The 19,675-nt window shown below is 45.5% G+C and overlaps 1 protein-coding gene across 3 annotated transcripts in view; it reads right to left on the reverse strand.

Moving 5' to 3' along the window:
* CCDC60 (coiled-coil domain containing 60) overlaps window positions 1–19,343 on the reverse strand; it is a 168,901-nt gene extending 149,558 nt beyond the window's left edge. For all 3 annotated transcript variants that reach the window (XM_059140267.1, XM_059140266.1, XM_059140265.1), the window contains exon 1: window positions 19,053–19,343. In XM_059140267.1, the coding sequence (XP_058996250.1) occupies window positions 19,053–19,142 (90 nt within the window). In that variant the 5' untranslated portion in view covers window positions 19,143–19,343. The remainder of the gene's footprint in view (window positions 1–19,052) is intronic.
* Window positions 19,344–19,675: the final 332 nt, after the last annotated feature.

Here is a 19,675-nt window from a genome sequence, read left to right on the forward strand (position 1 = left end):
ACGCTCACACAAGGCTGACAATTTGGGATGCTGGTGATTTCTGATAAAACTAAACATACCCCTATTCTGTGACCCAGCAATTCCTGAAATAGTTGTGCATATATATGTTCACACACACACACACACACACACAAAATAAAAAAGTATGTTCAAGCAGCTTTATTCGTAATAGTCCCAAACTTGTAATAGTCCCTATATGTCTGTCAATGGGACAGTGCATAAACAAATCACAGTATATGCAAACAATGCAACACTCCCCACCAGTAAAAAGCAATGAACTACTGGGGTGGCTCAGTAGGTTAAAGTCTCTGCGTTTGGCTCAGGTCATGATCCCAGGGTCCTGGGATCGAGCCCCACATCCGGCTCTCTGCTCAGCAGGGAGCCTGCTTCTCCCTCTCTCTCTGCCTGCCTCTCTGCCTATTTGTGATCTCTGTCTGTCAAATAAGTAAATAAAGTCTTTTAAAATAACAATTAAATAATAATTTATTATGATCAATTAAATTATTAATTAATTAATAATTAAATTAAAAGATTAAAAAAAGAATGAACTACTGATAAATTGTACAGATGTAATGGTAGCAAAGAAGTCAGATGTGAGAGAGAACATGCTGTATGATTCACTATATGAGGTCCAAGAATGAGCAAAACCTGTCTCTGGTGAAAGAAGTTAGAGGAGCCATGACGTCTGTGTGAGGGCAGCATGGATAAGGAAGAGCCTTAAGAGAATCTTCTGGGAGGAAGGGCATGATTCCTATCTTGATGTGGTGGTTACACAGCTTATCTAGATATGTACATTTTAATTGAATTTTGAGGTGCAATTTAAGATTTAAATAGTTTATTGCGTGTAATTTATACCTCAACAAATTAAATAAAATAACAAAATATACCCCTGTTTTCCCCTTCTCATGCTTCCTACAATCAACCTCCAAGTCTTTCTTTTTTTTAAAGTAAGCTCTAAACCTAATGTGGGGCTTCAACTCACGACTCCAAGATCAAGAGTTGTGTGCTCTACCAGCTGAGGCAGCCAGGTACCCAACTTCCCAGTCTTTCTTAAATAAAGACATATAAATATATATATATATATATATATATATATATATATATATAAACATATATATGTATACTGATGGGTAGATAGATAGATTACAGACATAGGAGATTTTAGGTTGTTTCCAGTCTTAAAAATAATATTGATGATGGGACACCTGGGTGGCTCAGTTGGTTAAGCAGCTGCCTTCGGCTCAGGTCATGATCCCAGCGTCCATGGATCGAGTCCCACATCGGGCTCCTTGCTCGGCAGGGAGCCTGCTTCTGCCTCTGCCTGCCATTCTGTCTGCCTCTGCCTGCCATTCTGTCTGCCTGTGCTTGCTCGCTCTCTCTCTCTCTAATAAATAAAAAAATATTTAAAAAAAAATAATATTGATGCTGTTGGAAGAGGCATTTTTCTGTGTTGCCTTTTTAAGCATTTGGGTGCCTGGGTGACACAGTGGGTTAAAGCCTCTGCCTTCAGCTCAGGTCATGATCCCAGGGTCCTGGGATCGAGCCCCACATCGGGCTCTCTGCTCAGCAGGGAGCCTGCTTCCCCGCCCCTCTCTCTGCATTTCTGCCTACTTGTGATCTCTGTCTGTCAAATAAATAAATAAAATCTTAAAAAAAAAAAAGCAGTAACTTTAATAAGAGAGTGTTGATAAATCTGACTTCGTTAATAACTTCTACTCATCAGTGGGCACCATGGAAGGAGTAAGAAGAGCCCGGATAGCATATACATACATGTGGCAAAGGACTCCTATCTAGGGTATATAAAGAATTCCTACAAATCAATAATAAAAAGACGACCCAATTGAAAAAAAGAGACTCAGATACTTCCCAAAGAGGAATCCACATGGCCAATCAACATAGGAAGAGATGCTTAACATTACTACTCATCGGGGAAATGCAAATTAATGTCACAGTCAGCTCTCCCTACACATCTAACCAGAAGGGCTCAAATGAACAAGGCTGTTTTGACGGGGATGGAGAACAATTGGAACGCTCACACAAGGCTGACAATTTGGGATGCTGGTGATTTCTGATAAAACTAAACATACCCCTATTCTGTGACCCAGCAATTCCTGAAATAGTTGTGCATATATATGTTCACACACACACACACACACACACACACAAAATAAAAAAGTATGTTCAAGCAGCTTTATTCGTAATAGTCCCAAACTTGTAATAGTCCCTATATGTCTGTCAATGGGACAGTGCATAAACAAATCACAGTATATGCAAACAATGCAACACTCCCCACCAGTAAAAAGCAATGAACTACTGGGGTGGCTCAGTAGGTTAAAGTCTCTGCGTTTGGCTCAGGTCATGATCCCAGGGTCCTGGGATCGAGCCCCACATCCGGCTCTCTGCTCAGCAGGGAGCCTGCTTCTCCCTCTCTCTCTGCCTGCCTCTCTGCCTATTTGTGATCTCTGTCTGTCAAATAAGTAAATAAAGTCTTTTAAAATAACAATTAAATAATAATTTATTATGATCAATTAAATTATTAATTAATTAATAATTAAATTAAAAGATTAAAAAAAGAATGAACTACTGATAAATTGTACAGATGTAATGGTAGCAAAGAAGTCAGATGTGAGAGAGAACATGCTGTATGATTCACTATATGAGGTCCAAGAATGAGCAAAACCTGTCTCTGGTGAAAGAAGTTAGAGGAGCCATGACGTCTGTGTGAGGGCAGCATGGATAAGGAAGAGCCTTAAGAGAATCTTCTGGGAGGAAGGGCATGATTCCTATCTTGATGTGGTGGTTACACAGCTTATCTAGATATGTACATTTTAATTGAATTTTGAGGTGCAATTTAAGATTTAAATAGTTTATTGCGTGTAATTTATACCTCAACAAATTAAATAAAATAACAAAATATACCCCTGTTTTCCCCTTCTCATGCTTCCTACAATCAACCTCCAAGTCTTTCTTTTTTTTAAAGTAAGCTCTAAACCTAATGTGGGGCTTCAACTCACGACTCCAAGATCAAGAGTTGTGTGCTCTACCAGCTGAGGCAGCCAGGTACCCAACTTCCCAGTCTTTCTTAAATAAAGACATATAAATATATATATATATATATATATATATATATATATATAAACATATATATGTATACTGATGGGTAGATAGATAGATTACAGACATAGGAGATTTTAGGTTGTTTCCAGTCTTAAAAATAATATTGATGATGGGACACCTGGGTGGCTCAGTTGGTTAAGCAGCTGCCTTCGGCTCAGGTCATGATCCCAGCGTCCATGGATCGAGTCCCACATCGGGCTCCTTGCTCGGCAGGGAGCCTGCTTCTGCCTCTGCCTGCCATTCTGTCTGCCTCTGCCTGCCATTCTGTCTGCCTGTGCTTGCTCGCTCTCTCTCTCTCTAATAAATAAAAAAATATTTAAAAAAAAATAATATTGATGCTGTTGGAAGAGGCATTTTTCTGTGTTGCCTTTTTAAGCATTTGGGTGCCTGGGTGACACAGTGGGTTAAAGCCTCTGCCTTCAGCTCAGGTCATGATCCCAGGGTCCTGGGATCGAGCCCCATATCGGGCTCTCTGCTCAGCAGGGAGCCTGCTTCCCCGCCCCTCTCTCTGCATTTCTGCCTACTTGTGATCTCTGTCTGTCAAATAAATAAACAAAATCTTTAAAAAAAATCTAAAAAAAAAAAAATCTCATGAAAAGGTTGATACGAACTCATGGCGAAAGGCTCTAGAAAGAAACATGGGGTTAGATGGGTGGGGATTCTGGAAAATGAAATTTTAAATGAAATGAATCACATGGAGAAGAGGGAATGAATGAATGTGATTGAAATGAAAGGAAGAAGCAAGCAAAGTTCCAGTAACAAAGGAAGGAGCAGCATTTAAGGAAACCTAGTCTTCTATAAAGCACCCGTGAGCTGAAATAGTCAAAGAAATATCACCAAAGATGGCAGGAAGCGCATGTTCCCAGAAGTGAACAGGCTCCTCGAATTTTGTCAGAAAACCTACAGGCAAGAATGAGTGGATGCTTAAAAAAAAAAATGTGTACCAAGAGCAATACATTTCCAATAGGATTTGTATTGTTCAGAGCAAGTAGATGTACAAGGAGATAATAGGTTCTCTCTTTGGGTAAGATCTTGAAATAATACAGTCAACAAATATTTATTGTCTTCCCCGAGACTGGCACATAATAGATGTGCCGCAAATAGCTGCTGGATGAATCAGGGAATTCAAAAAGCATGAGTGGAGGTCCCTGCTTCAGTGACCCTCTTTGTGGGTAGTGACACAAGAGCCATGAGCAGGTGTGTGACAGGAGATAGGACTATGGAGCCCTGCAGAACTGGGTTGGGGAGGAGACAAGGGAAGGAGTCAGGGAAGGCTTCTTGAAGAGAAGATCCTACTTTGTCTTGTTGTAATAAGCCCTAAATATCAGCCTGGTCTCCATCAGCAATTTTATCAACAAGCAGGAAGAAGATATAGATCAGAAAACATCTAAGTACTGTACCCACCTCTGGTCAGCGCTCTCTGAGACCAGGGTACTCTGGTTACCTAAGTTATGAGGATCCTAACAGTAGGGACTGCCTTTATTCCCCATTTTGCCAAAAAGGGAACAGAGACTTGGAGCAAGAGGCAATTTGCCCAGAGTCCTGCAGCCGACAAGTAGCAGAGCAGGGCTCATCCTGTGTCAGGCAGACTCCAGGGCCAGCGATACCATCATCCCATGCTCTGGCTTGGACAGACAGCTGGATAGAGGCCCTTCAAGGCATCCCTAGGGCTCTATGATTCTGGGTGGCGTCTCCTCATTTTCAGCACTTCTCAGCTGGAGAAACTGTGGGTCTGGGTTCTTCTGCTTCCTGAACCTACGGAAGGAATTCTTCCGCTTGGGTTCTGTTGGCCTGCAATCTACCTGTCCATGAAGACAAAGACGTATCTGAGTGCTGGGTGACCCTGATTGAATCAGCAGCAAAGGCACGCCAGTGACTTCGCGCTTTCCACACGACTGTACTGTTTCAGCCTTGAACCCGTTGGGCCCTTGTGAGGTCTGTTCATTTTAAAAAATTCATCTGGGGCCCGTAATATGTTTTGTTGTGATCCAGGCTTTGTAAAATGCAGGAATTAGCTGCAGTGACATCGCGTGGTCTGTATTAATGAGTTGTAACTGGGTATCAAGTTCATTATCAAAACAAACCCCCCATTTGCCTGAATCTCTGGTGCTATGTGTCTAGCTGGTAAGAAAGCGCCTTTTTCTTTGTGAAAGCAGAAAAGCCAGGCTTCAGAAAATGTTGATTTATGCTGGAAGAGCCCACCACACCCTTAAATGACATGGCATGAATTGTGGTCTTGTCATTTACAGCTGGAGACACCCTCGTACTCTTCTGCTTCTGGTGTAAAATGTTACTCGGGCCACCCTGCTATCAATCTTACCCAACGATCTATTTACCTGGAGTACACAATTACAGAAGAGGCTCCATTACAATCCAGGGGAGATGAAAAGAGCATTAATGAAACCCTGAGTGGGACTGGATGGCTCAGCGGTTGGTCTGAAATGCCGCCTCCCCCTGGTGTCCATGAGGCCAGGCTGTCTGGGGCTTTCTTTCCCTCTCTCTCTCTCTCTTTTTTTCCCAAAGATTTTACTTATTTATTCGTGAGAGAGAGAGAGAGAGAGTGCACACAAGCAGGCCGAGACAGAGAGAGAAGCAGGCTCCCTGCTGAGCAGAGAGCCGGATGCGGGGCTCCATCCCAGGACTCTGGGATCATGACCTGAGCTGAAGGCAGCGGCTTAATCAACTGAGCCACCCAGGTGCCCCTTTTCTCTTTTTTTAAACACGTGAAATTGTTATAAGAATTAACAAAGCTCAAAGGAAGCACAGGAAGAGCTAACAGATATTGCTGAAGTTAGGATACAAAGGCCAGAGAGGGAGGGAGGGAGAGGGGGAGAGGAAGAAACAGCTTCCAGAACTTCAGTGAAATCAAAACTGCTTTCTGGGGAGTGGCTGGTTTTGATTCTCCCTGAATTGGGGCTGGCTGCTTCCAGGGGCGGGTGTCTGACCTCTGACCAGCCTCCCCGCCCCTTCATTAAGGGCCCTACCCTTGTATTACATTCAGGTCCTTTAGGAGCCAGGAGTAGCGATCATCCTTCACAGGCAGACAAGGAACAATAGAGTCCGGCTTCCTTTCAAGTCAGTTTGCAGTAGGACCATGTTCCAATATCAAAAAGGAAGAAAAAGGACACTTTGTTTTGTGAGTAACCACGAGACGGCTGCATTTAGGTGACTTCTGTGGACAGTGTGACGTTCTCCCCCAGGATGCTCCTGTGACTTCTGACGAGCTCAGAAAGGCTTCGGCGACAAGAAGATTGTGGCTGTGGAAGCCGGGCCTGGAACTGAATGTGGAGACTTAAGGGTGAAGCCGGGTCCCCGTCCCAGCGAATATTAGCAGCCTTGGGCACGGAGCAGAGAGGACGAGATGGGACTTCGGAGCCAGGCTGGCCTGGGTTGGAGTCTCGGCTTCTCTGTCACCCGAGTCACCTTTTGGGACTGAGTGTCGTCTGGACCTGTAAAATGGAGGAGGTAGCACCTCCCTCACGGGGCTGTCAGAAGGCCTCAAGATAGTGTTTGTAAATCATCTGGCGCATCGTGAACCTTCAGTGGGTAGCAGGATAGCAAGCAAGATGGGCCAACAGGTAGGATGGTGTAGACTGAGGACGTAAGATGCCACAGGAGTCACACTCCAAATGAAGGGAGAGAGACCACCTTGACGGCATCTCCAAGGTGGCTGTAGGAGAATGGATCCCTTGATCCTTATCCACTTTGAGAATGTAAAAAACAGAGAATGGAAAGAGAGAAAGGGGTTTCTGGAGGGATTTCTTCAACCACACCTGCTGGGATGCTTTGAATCCTGACCCCAAAGGGAGGAGGAAGCTTTGTCCTTCACTTCAGAGGGAATAACAGAGAGGCTTTGGTGGGCCTGCTCACGAGTTTGAAGTGTGATCCCAGCAGCTGGGGCACTGCTGAGCTGGTCCCAGACCCTCTCTGGGCAAATCCAGAGGACAGAGGCAGGCTCGGGGGGTGCTCCTGGGGCTGGTGCTGGGTTAGGAAGTGGTGTTTGTCTTCGATGGTGTGTCAAGCGGGTGTAAATCCTGGGCACCAGAAGGGACACCCCAGGCAGGAATATTAACCTAGGGTTTTGCCCACTGTGACTCCTATCAGAAGCCCGGGAGACACCAAGGTTGGGAGTCTGGGTGGAGCGGACTACTGGTAAACCAGAATCTGCGGGATGTGCATCTGATAGACAATGTGTAGAGAGCTGGAATTATTTGGGAGGCCGCTGTAAAGAACTTCCAAAGGACCAGCAGAGGTGCCTATAGGAGAAAAGAGCTAGCTTCAGACCTTTGCTAGGCCCTACAAGAATACAGATCTTTTATGGCGGTACCACTGAGAACTTTCCTGGGCTCCCTATTTTCCCTTCCAGCTGACACAGAAAGCTAAGGGGAGCAGGAGCTCCTCTGTGGGTGAAGGAAAGAGTATTGCCCCACACTGCCCTCCCTCGTGGCAAGTGGCCTGCGGGAAGCCGTCCTAAGCTGTCCTTAACAGGTAGGTGTTCTTTTTTTTTTTTTTTTTTTTTTAAATAGGTTTTATTTATTTGACAGAGAGAGACACAGTGAGAGAGGGAACACAGGTGGGGGAGTGGGAGAGGGAGAAGCAGGCTTCCTGTTGAGCAGGGAGCCTGATGTGGGGCTTGATCCCAGGACCTGGGGATCATGACCTGAGCTGAAGGCAGACGCTTAACAACTGAGCCACACAGGCACCCCGCAGGTAGGTGTCCTTAACAGCACATTCTTCTCCTTGAAGGAAGGTGGAAGTGTTGCTTAATATATTAGTACCGAGAATCAATGCTTGTAATTTGTGAATCGTGACTGTGTCTTGTGACTTGGGAGAGACCGTGAGGCTGGTACCACCCAAGGGCAAGCAGGAAGGGCACCGGATACATCATCTTTATGCTGGGGCTGGAGAAAAGCTTCCCCTGCTAAAAATCACTGAAGGTAGTTGGGGAGGCACCCCAAAAAATAAATAAATAAATAAAATTCTTGTTTTGATTGGATCCCAGGCTTCATTCAATGGACAGGGCTTTCGTAATGCTGGTATTACAGAAGGTGGGATGGAGACTTGGTGAGATTTGGGGCAGTGGGCTGGAAAGAAATGAGAGTCCTGTGCAATGTTTGTCAGCTGCTGAGTTCAGTGACTTCTGGGGTGACTAGAGTATCTTTGAAATCCCCCTGAACTTTGACCTTGGCCGGTAAGGACAAGCTAGAAGAGAATAGCCTATGAGATGCCGTTAGTATTCCTTCTCCTTCCCCAAAGCCCCTCCAAGGAGGTGGTTTTCCTTCTTCATGTTCCTCTTCTGAGAGTAGGGACATAATTGCCCTCAACCCATAGCCCCCGTGGATGGCCAGGCTTGACTCTGCAAAGTAATACATCATGGTTAGGGATGGGGACTTTGTAGTCTGACCCAAGTTGGGTCCGAAAGGCAGAGGGGCCACCAACTAGCTTGGGAATCTGGTCAAGTTATGTATCAGTTTGCTCACCTGCAAAATGGGGTAAGTAGTGCCCAGCTTTTGGCACTGTCGAGTGGTTGGAATTGGATAATTCACTGAAGAATTTGGCAGGGCACGTGGGACATAGGAAGTAGTTAACCAATCATAACAGTTACTTCTAATATCATCATCACGACTACACCATGTGCCACTTACTTAATTTTAAAACATCATACCGTTTTTAACCCCATGGAGGATACAAAAGTATACTTCATTTGGCTATCCCCAGCACAACCTTGAAAGAATGGCAATTCATGAGGAGATTGAATTCTTTCTCAATGTGATACCATTTTTCCTTGACCAAAAAAATCCCTCCCCACAAAAACAAAAACACCAAAACAAAACTCTCATTACACACAAAAAATTTTATACACAAAAAATCGGCATTACACACAACAGCACTTGGGGGTGGTTGGATGTACTTAAAGCACCAAAATGTGGAATGGTATTCATCATAAATCAATCTCAGTTATCATTCTGGACCCAGTCTTTTTAAATTATTATTATTATTATGTTCAGTTAGCGACTGTCTAGTACATCATTAGTTTTTGATGCAGTGCTCAGTGATTCACTAGTTACATATAACACCCAGTGCTCATCACAGCACGTGCCCTCCTCCACACCCATCACCCTGTTAACCCTTCCTCCCACTCCCTCCCCTCTGAAACCCTCAGATTGTTTCCCCGGGTCCATAGTCTCTCATGGTTCCTCTCCCTCTCTGATTTCTCCCCCCTCAGATTTCCCTCCCTTTCCCTGTGGTCCTCCATGTTATTGCTGTGTTCTACATATGAGTGAAACCATCTGATAATTGTCTTTCTCTGCTTGACTTACTTTACTTAGCATAATCCCCTCCAGTTCCATCCATGTCAATGCAAATGGTGGGCAATCATCCTTCCCCACTGGACCCAGTCTTTAGGGATATTATCTTGAATCTTCACAAGATTGAATCACATTTGAGAAAATGCAGCATCAGAGAGGTGAAGCAGATAGTCCAGGGTCACAGAGCAGGCAAATGGCAGCAGAACCAAGCCTTAGAAGCCTGGGTAATTCATGGCCCCGGTTCCAAGGCAATCATGCTAAGACATGAGTTTGTGTACTAAGCCAAGGAAACTCAAGAATTGCCCTTTATTGAGATCATTTAAATTGCAGACCTTGGAGCTACAGAAAAGGGGGACAAGGGGGATGATTTGTTGGTTTGAGGCAGGGAGGGAGAAGGTGAGGAGAGCTAGTTAAGGCTACAGAAGGCTTCAGGCTGCCTATGGCAGTTCCCGTGGCTCCCGCAGAGAATGTTCCCCATGTCTGCCATTTTTCCATTCCATTTCCATCTCTATGAAGATGCCAGATTCATAGCTCACATTCCTTGGTACCTATCCACAAGCTTGGCTTCCTGAGTTTTGAAAGGCCTCTTTTAAAAGGTCTAAAAATATCAAAGAAGCAATATGATTCGCAGAGGATGGGATGAGCTAATAAGCCATAACAACACAGGCAAGTCACGCGTTAATTGCCTTTTGGGCATTTTCTTCAAGGGCTCTCGGAAATGCAACATTTTTGTCCTGTTACTCTTTGGGCTGCCTTTTTCTGAATGCATAAAAATGAGCAGCATGAGAGTCATCGTCTTTGGAAATGTCAGTATTTAAATGTTTTAATGCTTGATATTTGGGAGCCCATGGCTTTGATCCTCAAGCGGGAATATGAAAAGACAGCATTTAAGGAGCACTTACTACAGTGCTATATAATAAGGAGCACTAAATAAGGAGCACTTACTACAGGGGCAAGGGGCTTACTCATAGCCAGGGGCTTTTCTGAGCATCATCAGTTGATGTTCCCAACAACCCTGCAAAACAGGGACTGTTACAACTTCCACATGCGAGACAAGGAAACTGAGGCACCAGAGCATAACTTGTCCAAAGTCACACACCTAGCAAGTACCAGAATGGTATCTGTATTTATGGCGCACCCAGCACATGCTGCGGATGACTTGTGAGTAAAACATTTGTGGCCCTGGTCCGGATGGATTTATAGTTCTCTGAGGGATGTACCTGGTACCTGGGATTATTCTTGATCTTGAGAACAGACGCTAAAGAAAAGTGATCTTCTACCCATTGCCAGGCATCGCACTAGGCTCTGGGGATAGAATTGTGAGCAAGGCACGGTCCTTTCCCTCAAAAAGCTCCAAGTTTAGGGGTAGGGTTGAACAAATCAACAGGCAATTATGATGCAGAGGTTGTTTTTTTTTTTTTTTTGGTAGAAAATAAAAAATTCAGTGGGTCAGAGCTTGGATTCAAACTGAATCCATTTAACTAGATATTTGCCCAAATTATTCAACCCAATTAAGCTGCTTACGCTTATTAACATCTTAGCCACATACAAACTAGAACCTCGTTGCTCATTAGCTGGGCCTGCCTTCCATTCTGTTTTATCTAGCAGGTCTTGGCAGCATACTGACCCGGGATCAAAATATGCCTTTCTTAGAAATGCGGCTTTAATTAGAAGTGATTTATAAATCTTCATTGAAATGAGCATTATTTAGAAAGATGAGTCTAAGCCACATCCAGGGTTCCCCCCACTCCATCCTTAGCTGTATTTCTCTTCCAGAAAAGCTCACTGGCATATTTTAGCAAGAGCTCAAGCAAATGCAAATGTCCTTGTCTGTGGTCACAGGCACCGTCACATTCTTGCTTGCATTGCCTCCAGCTAAAACTGGCACTCTCCTTTTTCGCGCCAGATACTCGGGAATATACGCTTTAAAAATCAAACCGACAGGTGCCCCTTTCCGAGAGCTGTTTATCTACTTACTGCCCATTGTTACTGCAGTCGACAGGCTTATCTTAAGGGCACTGGGTCTGTCTAGTGAATCGGTCCTGGGTTCAAATCCTGCCTCCACCGTCTACTTTCTGGGCGTCTCAAAGGAAGTCACCTTTCTACACCTCAGTTTCCTTATCTCTGCAAATAGGGGTAATAAATGCACCTGCCCGTGGCATGGGTGTATTTTAACAGTGTATGCAAGGCACCTGATGCACCACAGATACTCAGCAAGTGATAGTCATCATTTGCTCTCCAGAGTCTCATGGCAGGATGGGAACCCCAAAACTGTGAGGTTCAATTTCCTGCTCCTGCAGATAAACATGAAGAAGGCAAAGGAGGTTAAATGATCTGACCAGGTAGTGGGAGAGCTGGGATTGGAAGCTGGCCATACCTCTCCCACCACTGTCCAGAGCTCTGGAAACATCTTGCCATGGAAACCCAGAGGAACAAGGGCAGGGGATGTTTCGGGAGGAGGAAGAAGACAGAGAGCATGACATATTCAGAAACTACCTTGGCGTCCTAGTCGGAGGCAAGTAATGAGAGACGAGGCAGGCAGAGTTGGCAGGGACCCGGTCCTGCAGAGCCTTTTAAACCTCGTTAAAGACATTAATCTTCATTTTGAGGGCAATGGAGGGCCATTTGATTGTTCTATTCAGAGGAATGACCATATCCTACTTGCACTGAAAGAGAATGGGTTGGAAGAAGGTCAAATTGAAGGTAATGAGGGCAGTCAGGGGCCGGTGGAATAGGCCGGGCTACAGACAGTGGTGGGCTGGACCAGACAGTGACCTTGGGGAAGGAACCAGAGTCCTGCAGAACACCTGCCCTGAGGCAGCTGGCTGGACCTAAGGGCTGTTGGGGAAGGAGGGGTCAAAGAGGAAGTTTGGGTTTCTGCCTGAACAGTTGGGTACACAATGGCATCATTTATTGCAATGGGAAATATCTCCCCATCAGAGAAGCATTCAACTTGGGGCAAGGTGTTGAGGACACTAGTAGTCCCTCACTGTCATGGTTCTCTACTGGAGATGATCTTGCCCTCAAGGGGACATCCGGCAAGATCCGAACACAGGTTTCTGGAGCATTAGTCCCTGTCTTTTCTACCACTGAGCTACAGCCCACCATGGACTCTTTGAAGCCCTGTCAACACTGAACCCATCCCAGCAGTACAATCTTCTCCCTTTGTGAAACCCAGAAACCCCGAGGCATTTCCAGGCTTGCAAGCTGGTCGCCAGACATGGCTAATTTTCGAGTTATTAAATGAAACTACTGATTGCATAAATTCCAATTTAGGCAGAAAGGCATTCGATCAAAATTGAGCCCTGCAAGACATTTTCTCAGGAGAATTTGAACACAGGAATTTAGAAAGGAAAAACGCCACCATCTCGTGATAGAAGGTGTCCCATTACCGACCATCATGATTTTGAATTTAGCTGTCAGAAAGATCTCCGAGAAAAATATGTTGATTTATTCAGTCCAATAAAGGTTTAATTGGCTTCTGTCAGATTTTCTGTAAGTGCTCACTTGCCACCGAACCCCGCATGGATACTGCAGCTTCTGAATTTCACAGCTCACGGCTGAGTATTTGGAGGCTGTGAGATTGCTGAAGGGGTGTCGAGGGCAGGGCTCATTCCATAGTTGTGCAAAGCCTTGTATATAACCCGAGTTTCTTTAAGCTTCCCTCCCCCACAAATGTGTGCCGCCTTGGCACACATTGCACATTGCACTGTCACCGCTCTCTCTCTTCCTGTTATCCCTCTACATATTTTTTCAGAGTTTCCAGAAGGGTGTCCCATGTGATTGTCTTTTTTCACTTCTCTATCCCCAACACCTAGCACCATGGTTGTCATATACAAATATTCCCTGAAGGACTGAATGATTCCACTGAGGGCTTCTACCTTCCCCTGACCCCAGAACCCCACAGTCACTGGGTTGCTTGGGACACCCAATATCTGAGCTTTAGGAAAATCATTTGGGATTCATAGTCACTGCTGATTACTCCATCCAATACCTATTTCTCATACTTTCGTTTCTCCTTTGCCCTTGCTTTCCACACTCACGCTAGGCACACTGCATTCTTGCGGTAGGAAAAGGCAGGCAACGCTATTCTGGCAAATGAAACACAAGAGGAAATAGGAAAGTTCCTGGAAGGCCTTTGTTTGCCTCATGAAAGGGACAAACATAGCTCACACTATCCTTCTTCTCTTTGTGCTGGGATAGGAATGTGATGCCTGGAGCTGGGGCAGCGATTCTATGACCATGAGGGGAAAAGACCTGCCTGTTTCTAAATGAGCAAGCTTCAGAACCAAAACTAGCAGGCATTCACCTCCAGATTTCTTATATGAGGAAAATAAATTCATATTTGTTTATGTCACTGCTTTACAAAATGATCCCAATTGATACACAGAGTTTTCCCCCTTTTTTTCATTTCCTTCTGGGTCTTCATGGGATTCAAGCATGGGCTGAGAATTAAATCCAAGAAACTCAAATTATGATAGGGGCACCCTCCCCTTTCTACAACTCGGGTTTTTAACTGAGGCAAACATTTCTGCCACCAGAATGACCCTTCTCCTCCAGTTAACAGCACCCCCCCCGTTCATGCACATCTACTCTCAGGCCAGTTCTAAAAAATAACCCTGATCCCCTTCTTCCCTTCCCCCCTTAAGCTGGGACTTAGCCTCACTAATGATGCGCCGCACTGTGTGACTTTGCAGTTAACACACAGCCTCCTCCAGACTTCATGTCTGGGCTGACACGTCTCCCAAGTGGTGACAGAGACACTCCTGTCTGGTCCGAGAACAAGGAGCACTGGTAATAACTACTGCCATCACTTACTGGCCAGTGAGCTGCGGCTGTGTGTGTGTGAGGGAGTGTTAACTGTGTCTTGATATTATGCTCAGTATCTCACATGTGTCGTTTTATTGAATCTTTCCAAACATCGATGCAGTAGACCCGATTATAATTGGACCCACTTCACAGAGCGACCTAGTAGAGACTGTCAAAGAGGGGATTTGAACCCCCCTTTCCAGGACCTCAAAGGCAGGACTCCTCCCTAGTCACTAACTTTATATCACATCCATTAGGTTCTTTGATGTGTTTCTTCTACCTCCCCCACCCTGCCATGCAGAGCAGCTGCCTCTTTGGAGCCAAGACAAAGAGCTTGCTTCATTTTGTCCAGCATAAAGAAAGTGCCTATCGCTCTTCCTGTGTCAGGAGGTAATGAACATGCACCTTCCCAGCAATTTATCATGGAGGGGAACTCACTGTCACATGGACCTGCAATTAGACACAGCAAGATTCACCAAAGCAGGCATTACCAGTTCGAAGCATCAGGGCAGAAAGAAAACAACAAAACAAAGCATCTTGAATTCTGCAATTGTCTCGGGCAGTTAACAACGGAGCCAGAAGAATCCCTTGGAGAAAGAAAAAGACTGGTTGCTATTTCCCTCGCCTAAGTCATGAGTCGTATAAAAAATGAAGGTGCAGCTGGCCACATTTTTCAGAATTGAATCTTGAGTGGTCTGGGGAGCTTTTATTCCTCCCACCCCTGGCATAATCAGTGATTCAGGGCAGGGGGCGTGGCCTCTGTGATTAGAGGCCAGAGAAATCACCCAGAGCTGAGACCAGTTCCAACAAAGATGGGTGGTGACTTGCCACTTAACCTCTGCAGGCCACAATTTCTCCTGTCTGGACAAGGAGGAAAATCATATCATGTTTGTGCGGCTAGGAACGTCTTATGCTGAGAGTCCAGGTTTCTCTTGTTGGAGGATCTCTTTCTGAAATATCTTCGTTCTCCTTTTCTGATTCCAGGCAGCCCAACTGGCGGTACACCGGGCTGGACCCCTGAGATCTTATCTGGGCAGTTCTGTTCTCATCAAGGGGTGGGGTGGGGGGCAATGAACGGGACAGGGGTGGAGCTGGAGAGTGGGGGAGGGGGCAGAGATGCTCAGGCCAATCTCCTCTATACCTGGGATTCTGCTTAATTTGCCCCCTTCTCCCCTCTTGGCAGAGAACTAGACCCTGGACCTCTTTCAGCCTCAGTCTACCCAGGTGCTAAAGGGGGTTAAGAAGAACACCTCTGTCACAGAGCCGCCAGAGGATTCAACAAAGCCATAATGGCTCATAGTTCATAGTATTTACTCTGTGCCAGGCTCTTTTCTGAGAGCTTTACCCATATCAGCTCATCTAATCCCCAGACACCCTGCGACAGGGGAGCACTTTTAGCTGTTTCATCTATTCTAAGATACACATTTTCTTTCCGCATTTAGCATCTCTCAAACTGGGGCACATCTCATAATTGAAAGTAGGTTATAGTTTAATCAGCAGAGTTTTCCTTCTTAGAGGCACGAAAAGATGATGACGCATCTTGAAATGGAAGGTGTCTTAAGTTGGATAAAAATGCGATGCACCCATTTCACAGATGTGCAAACTGAGGCTCAGGGGCCTCATTTATTTGCTCAAGGCCACAAGTGGCAAAGCTGGGCTTGGAACTCACGTTGTTTGCTGAAGGATCTTCTCTTTAGATCGCTAAGCTAGGATATGAACAGAGCGCCGAGTAGGACTCCTGGCAGAGTCAAGATCTGCCCAAATTAGGGATCCTACTTTTCTCTCTGGGTGTTGAATGACAGCGTGGTAGAAATTTAAGGCACCAAGAGACAGAGCTTGTCTAAAGGATTCCACAGCTTTAGAATTTTTGCCAAATGCCATTTCTGCATTTCCATTCTAGAACATGGTGGGGGGGGGGTGCCAAGTGCCTCTCTTTTTTTAGCCCCTTTAAAGGAAGAGAATGTATCCCTGGTAATCTGCACACACGCCCTTCCCCATGGCTAATCCCATTAGTCTTCTCTCTGCTTCCTTGGGAAATAAAGGGAAAAGGAACTCCCTCAAAGATTAGGGAGCCCAATGTGGGGGTGAGGGGAACTATAAGGTTTGCTGGACAAAAGACATTCCAGCAGAGGATTTGAATATCATATTTGTGGTTTTCAAAACTACAGGAAGACTGTGCAAGGGACGGTGCCATTATAACATTAGGACGTAGCACCTTCCTTCCTGGAAGGACAATGCCTAGCTTCAGAGGGCTTCATGACCCTTTGGGGAGGGATTCCCCCCACATGTCATTGCACTAGAGCATGGTGGACCCATAGTTGGTGGGATTCCCATGCAGCCCAATGTGGCCTCACCCTTCTCCTCTGAGAAACTAACTCCTTCCTCAATCACTCTGCAGCGGACACTCACTTGGGTGAGTGAGGGGGGCCTCTATGTGCCCTCTCCCTGTGCCTCCCTTCCCCAATAAACCTGAAGGTGATCTGAAGCCAGTGACTGGCCGGTGACCCTCTTTTTCTATCCCCCTGTGGTGCAGGCTAACCTCTCTCTCACTGCTTGATCCACATGCGGACGCAGGGAGCACTGGAACCCTGGAGACAGACAGATCCAAGTTCAAGTCCATTCCCTGCTGGCCAGTGTCCTTGGATAAGGGATCTGTTCTCTCTGGGCCTTCATGTTGCCGTCTATCTTGTGAGGAGGTTAACAGCTCACCTTGAAGTGTTGCAGATGGTTCTGGAAGATCTAGCTCAGAATCCAGCAGGTGGTAAATACTCAGGCTATGCCAGCTGTTACCATCGGCCTTAACATCTCTGTAGTTATTACTGGTTTGACACCAGAAGTGGATCCTAATTTGTACACATTTCCTTGTGGCTCGTCTCTTGCTAGTCAGCCTCATTTAGGTGAACCAGTGCTTTACAGTAGCTCTAAAAAGTTGCAATTTCTAAAAGCATGATAATTCAGATGTGAGCCAGTGACTCCCTAGGGTCGTTATGATTTCCTAGAAAGTGGGGCAAGGGCAGCGGGATTTCAATGAACCTTTTTTGTCTGAAGTCTTAGTTGATTCAGCAGTTCCCTGGAAACCTCCTTCCCTTCTCTTGACCTCCCTGAGTCCCATCAACCCTTTTCCCAAGAAATACATGGCCATTCCAACCTCTGTACTTTCGTCTACTTTTCTCCATCTCTCTATCCCAGGATGGAAAACTCTATTGCATTTACTTGGGTACATTAGTTCTTCAAATCTCTCTCTCTCTCTCTCTCTCTCTCTCACACACACACACACACACACACACACACACGAGTTAGCGTTCTCTGAGTTCTCACAATACCCAATGATGCTTTTCACTCTGCATTATCATTATCTATTTCTTATCCTTCACCTCCCAAACATACACACTATAGATCATGAAATTTTTAAAATCAAGCCCCATTTGTTACAAGAGCAGGTGTTTAGCACATAATAGGGGTTCCATAAATGTTTGCTGAATGAATGAAACAACAATGTAACTGAATTCTAGGGAGTGTTTGCTATGTATCAAGCGAAGGCACAATGAGATTTCCCTGTTTGACAGGTGGTAACACAGAAGCAGAGACATTCTGGAGATGGCCCAAGGTCACAGGGCTGCTAAGGGGCAGATCCAGGGTTCAGATCCAGGCTGTTTGGGTCCACAGCCCATGCTCTCACGCTCCACCTGCTTCCAAAAAGCCCACCTCACTCCTCATTCTCTTCCCCCACTGCTAAGGAAGTTCAGTCCCAGAGGGGACGGCTCCAGATGGAACTCACTTCTGTGTATCGTTTTGAGATGAAAGGAGATAACAGGAAGACTGCATCTTGCAGAGTGAGCTCACTAAGAGAGCTGAAAAATGAGGGGTGGGTACAGATGTGTTAATTCTTAGAAGGGAGACGCTCAGAAACACCTTGGACTACTGGGGAACCAAGGGTGGTTTTTAAGCTCTCCTTTGTGCCCTGACTTCTCCCCAGGCCCTCCTTTATGGGGCAGGACTCATAAAGAGCCATAAGATACACCACAGTGGATTGGGGTTGCCTGGGACCCTCCTTCCCACTTTCCCCTACCTTGGCCAGTCAGCGGGAACATACCGTGTGTGGATACAATAACAAAGACACACTTAACCAACACAGAACTGTCCAGGAATGACCATTTGAAAACAGAAACACTTGACTGGGGTCTTTGAGTACCTATTAATGATTTTTCTGTTGTGTGTGTGTGTGTGTTTGATCAACAAAAGTATTTTATGTCACATATATACATTATCAAGTGTTAGAATCCTGCTAACCAACTTCCATAGCTTCCTTAGTCCTAACACTGTTTCTGCCTAGTTGATGTTCCTGGTCTCACTTTGTAGACACAAGGAAATAAAGGCTCAGGGATGCTAAGCAACCGGTCTTATCTCAGTAGTTGGTGAGTAGAAAATTCAGGCTTCACAACTGAAAGTTTGACTCTGCAGTCTTTCCGTAAGAGAGAGGGTGTGCCCGTACCTCGAGCCCAGTGGATCTCTGAAAATAATTTCTGCAATGGCAAACCTACAATTCATCTTAATTTTTTTCTGATGTTCTACCGTGTCACTGCTGATTTATTCTATCATTTTGGAATTACTGGCTAATAGGATGGCCCGGCTCAGTGTTCTGCCTGGCATTTTCATTCTTTACGAGAAACCAACCATTGATAGCAACAGGGATGTGTCTCGACAATTTAATTACACCATGACTCCTCTCTTCCTCTGTCCCTTGTTGGCCTGAAGGCTAATTCCTATTTCACTTGGTCTTGAAAACATGATTGGTTTCGGCAGAGCGGGAAGACCTACCTGTGTTAGATGTTCTGAGGCATAAAAGGGCCAGAGGGCCCCTGTGTTGGGGGCACTCTGCATCTTCTTGGTGGCTGGTATCTTGGTCATCTTGGAAATCCTTCAGGCATAGCCTGGGCCCCTCAAAAGTTTTGTTTTTTCTTTTTCCAGAGTCTTCTACCTCAGCAGCCACTGGTATGAGAGGCTCCAGCAATTTCTTCCTGATTCGTAAAGCCAATTACACAGATTCCAAATAGGCTTCTGACCCAGGAGTAAGGAAAGCAAGTCATCTGGGTTTCCCACAAACAGGATAAGGAAGTCCAGAGGGGATGGAATCAGGCAAGTCCGGAATTACATAAGTTTTTAGAAAGTTACAGACTTTCAGGAGCTTTCCTTTCTTTGTAAGGAGATATCTTTCCTACAGACAAAAATAAAATACGAACGAAAAAAACCACAAAAAAACACTCCACTGACAAAATCTGAAGGGGGCCCACAGAGGGGCCACCAGACCCCTACCCTAAGGTGGCCCAGGCGTGAGGCTCAGGTTTCCACTGCTAGTTAGAGAAAGCCGGCTAACTGCCAGGAAGGGGCCAACTCGGTTGCCTGGCAACGAGACGCGGCTCAGGGCTTGCTCATTGGCTGGG

This window comes from Mustela lutreola, chromosome 11 (genome assembly GCF_030435805.1).
Source record: "Mustela lutreola isolate mMusLut2 chromosome 11, mMusLut2.pri, whole genome shotgun sequence".
Lineage (NCBI taxonomy): Eukaryota > Metazoa > Chordata > Mammalia > Carnivora > Mustelidae > Mustela > Mustela lutreola.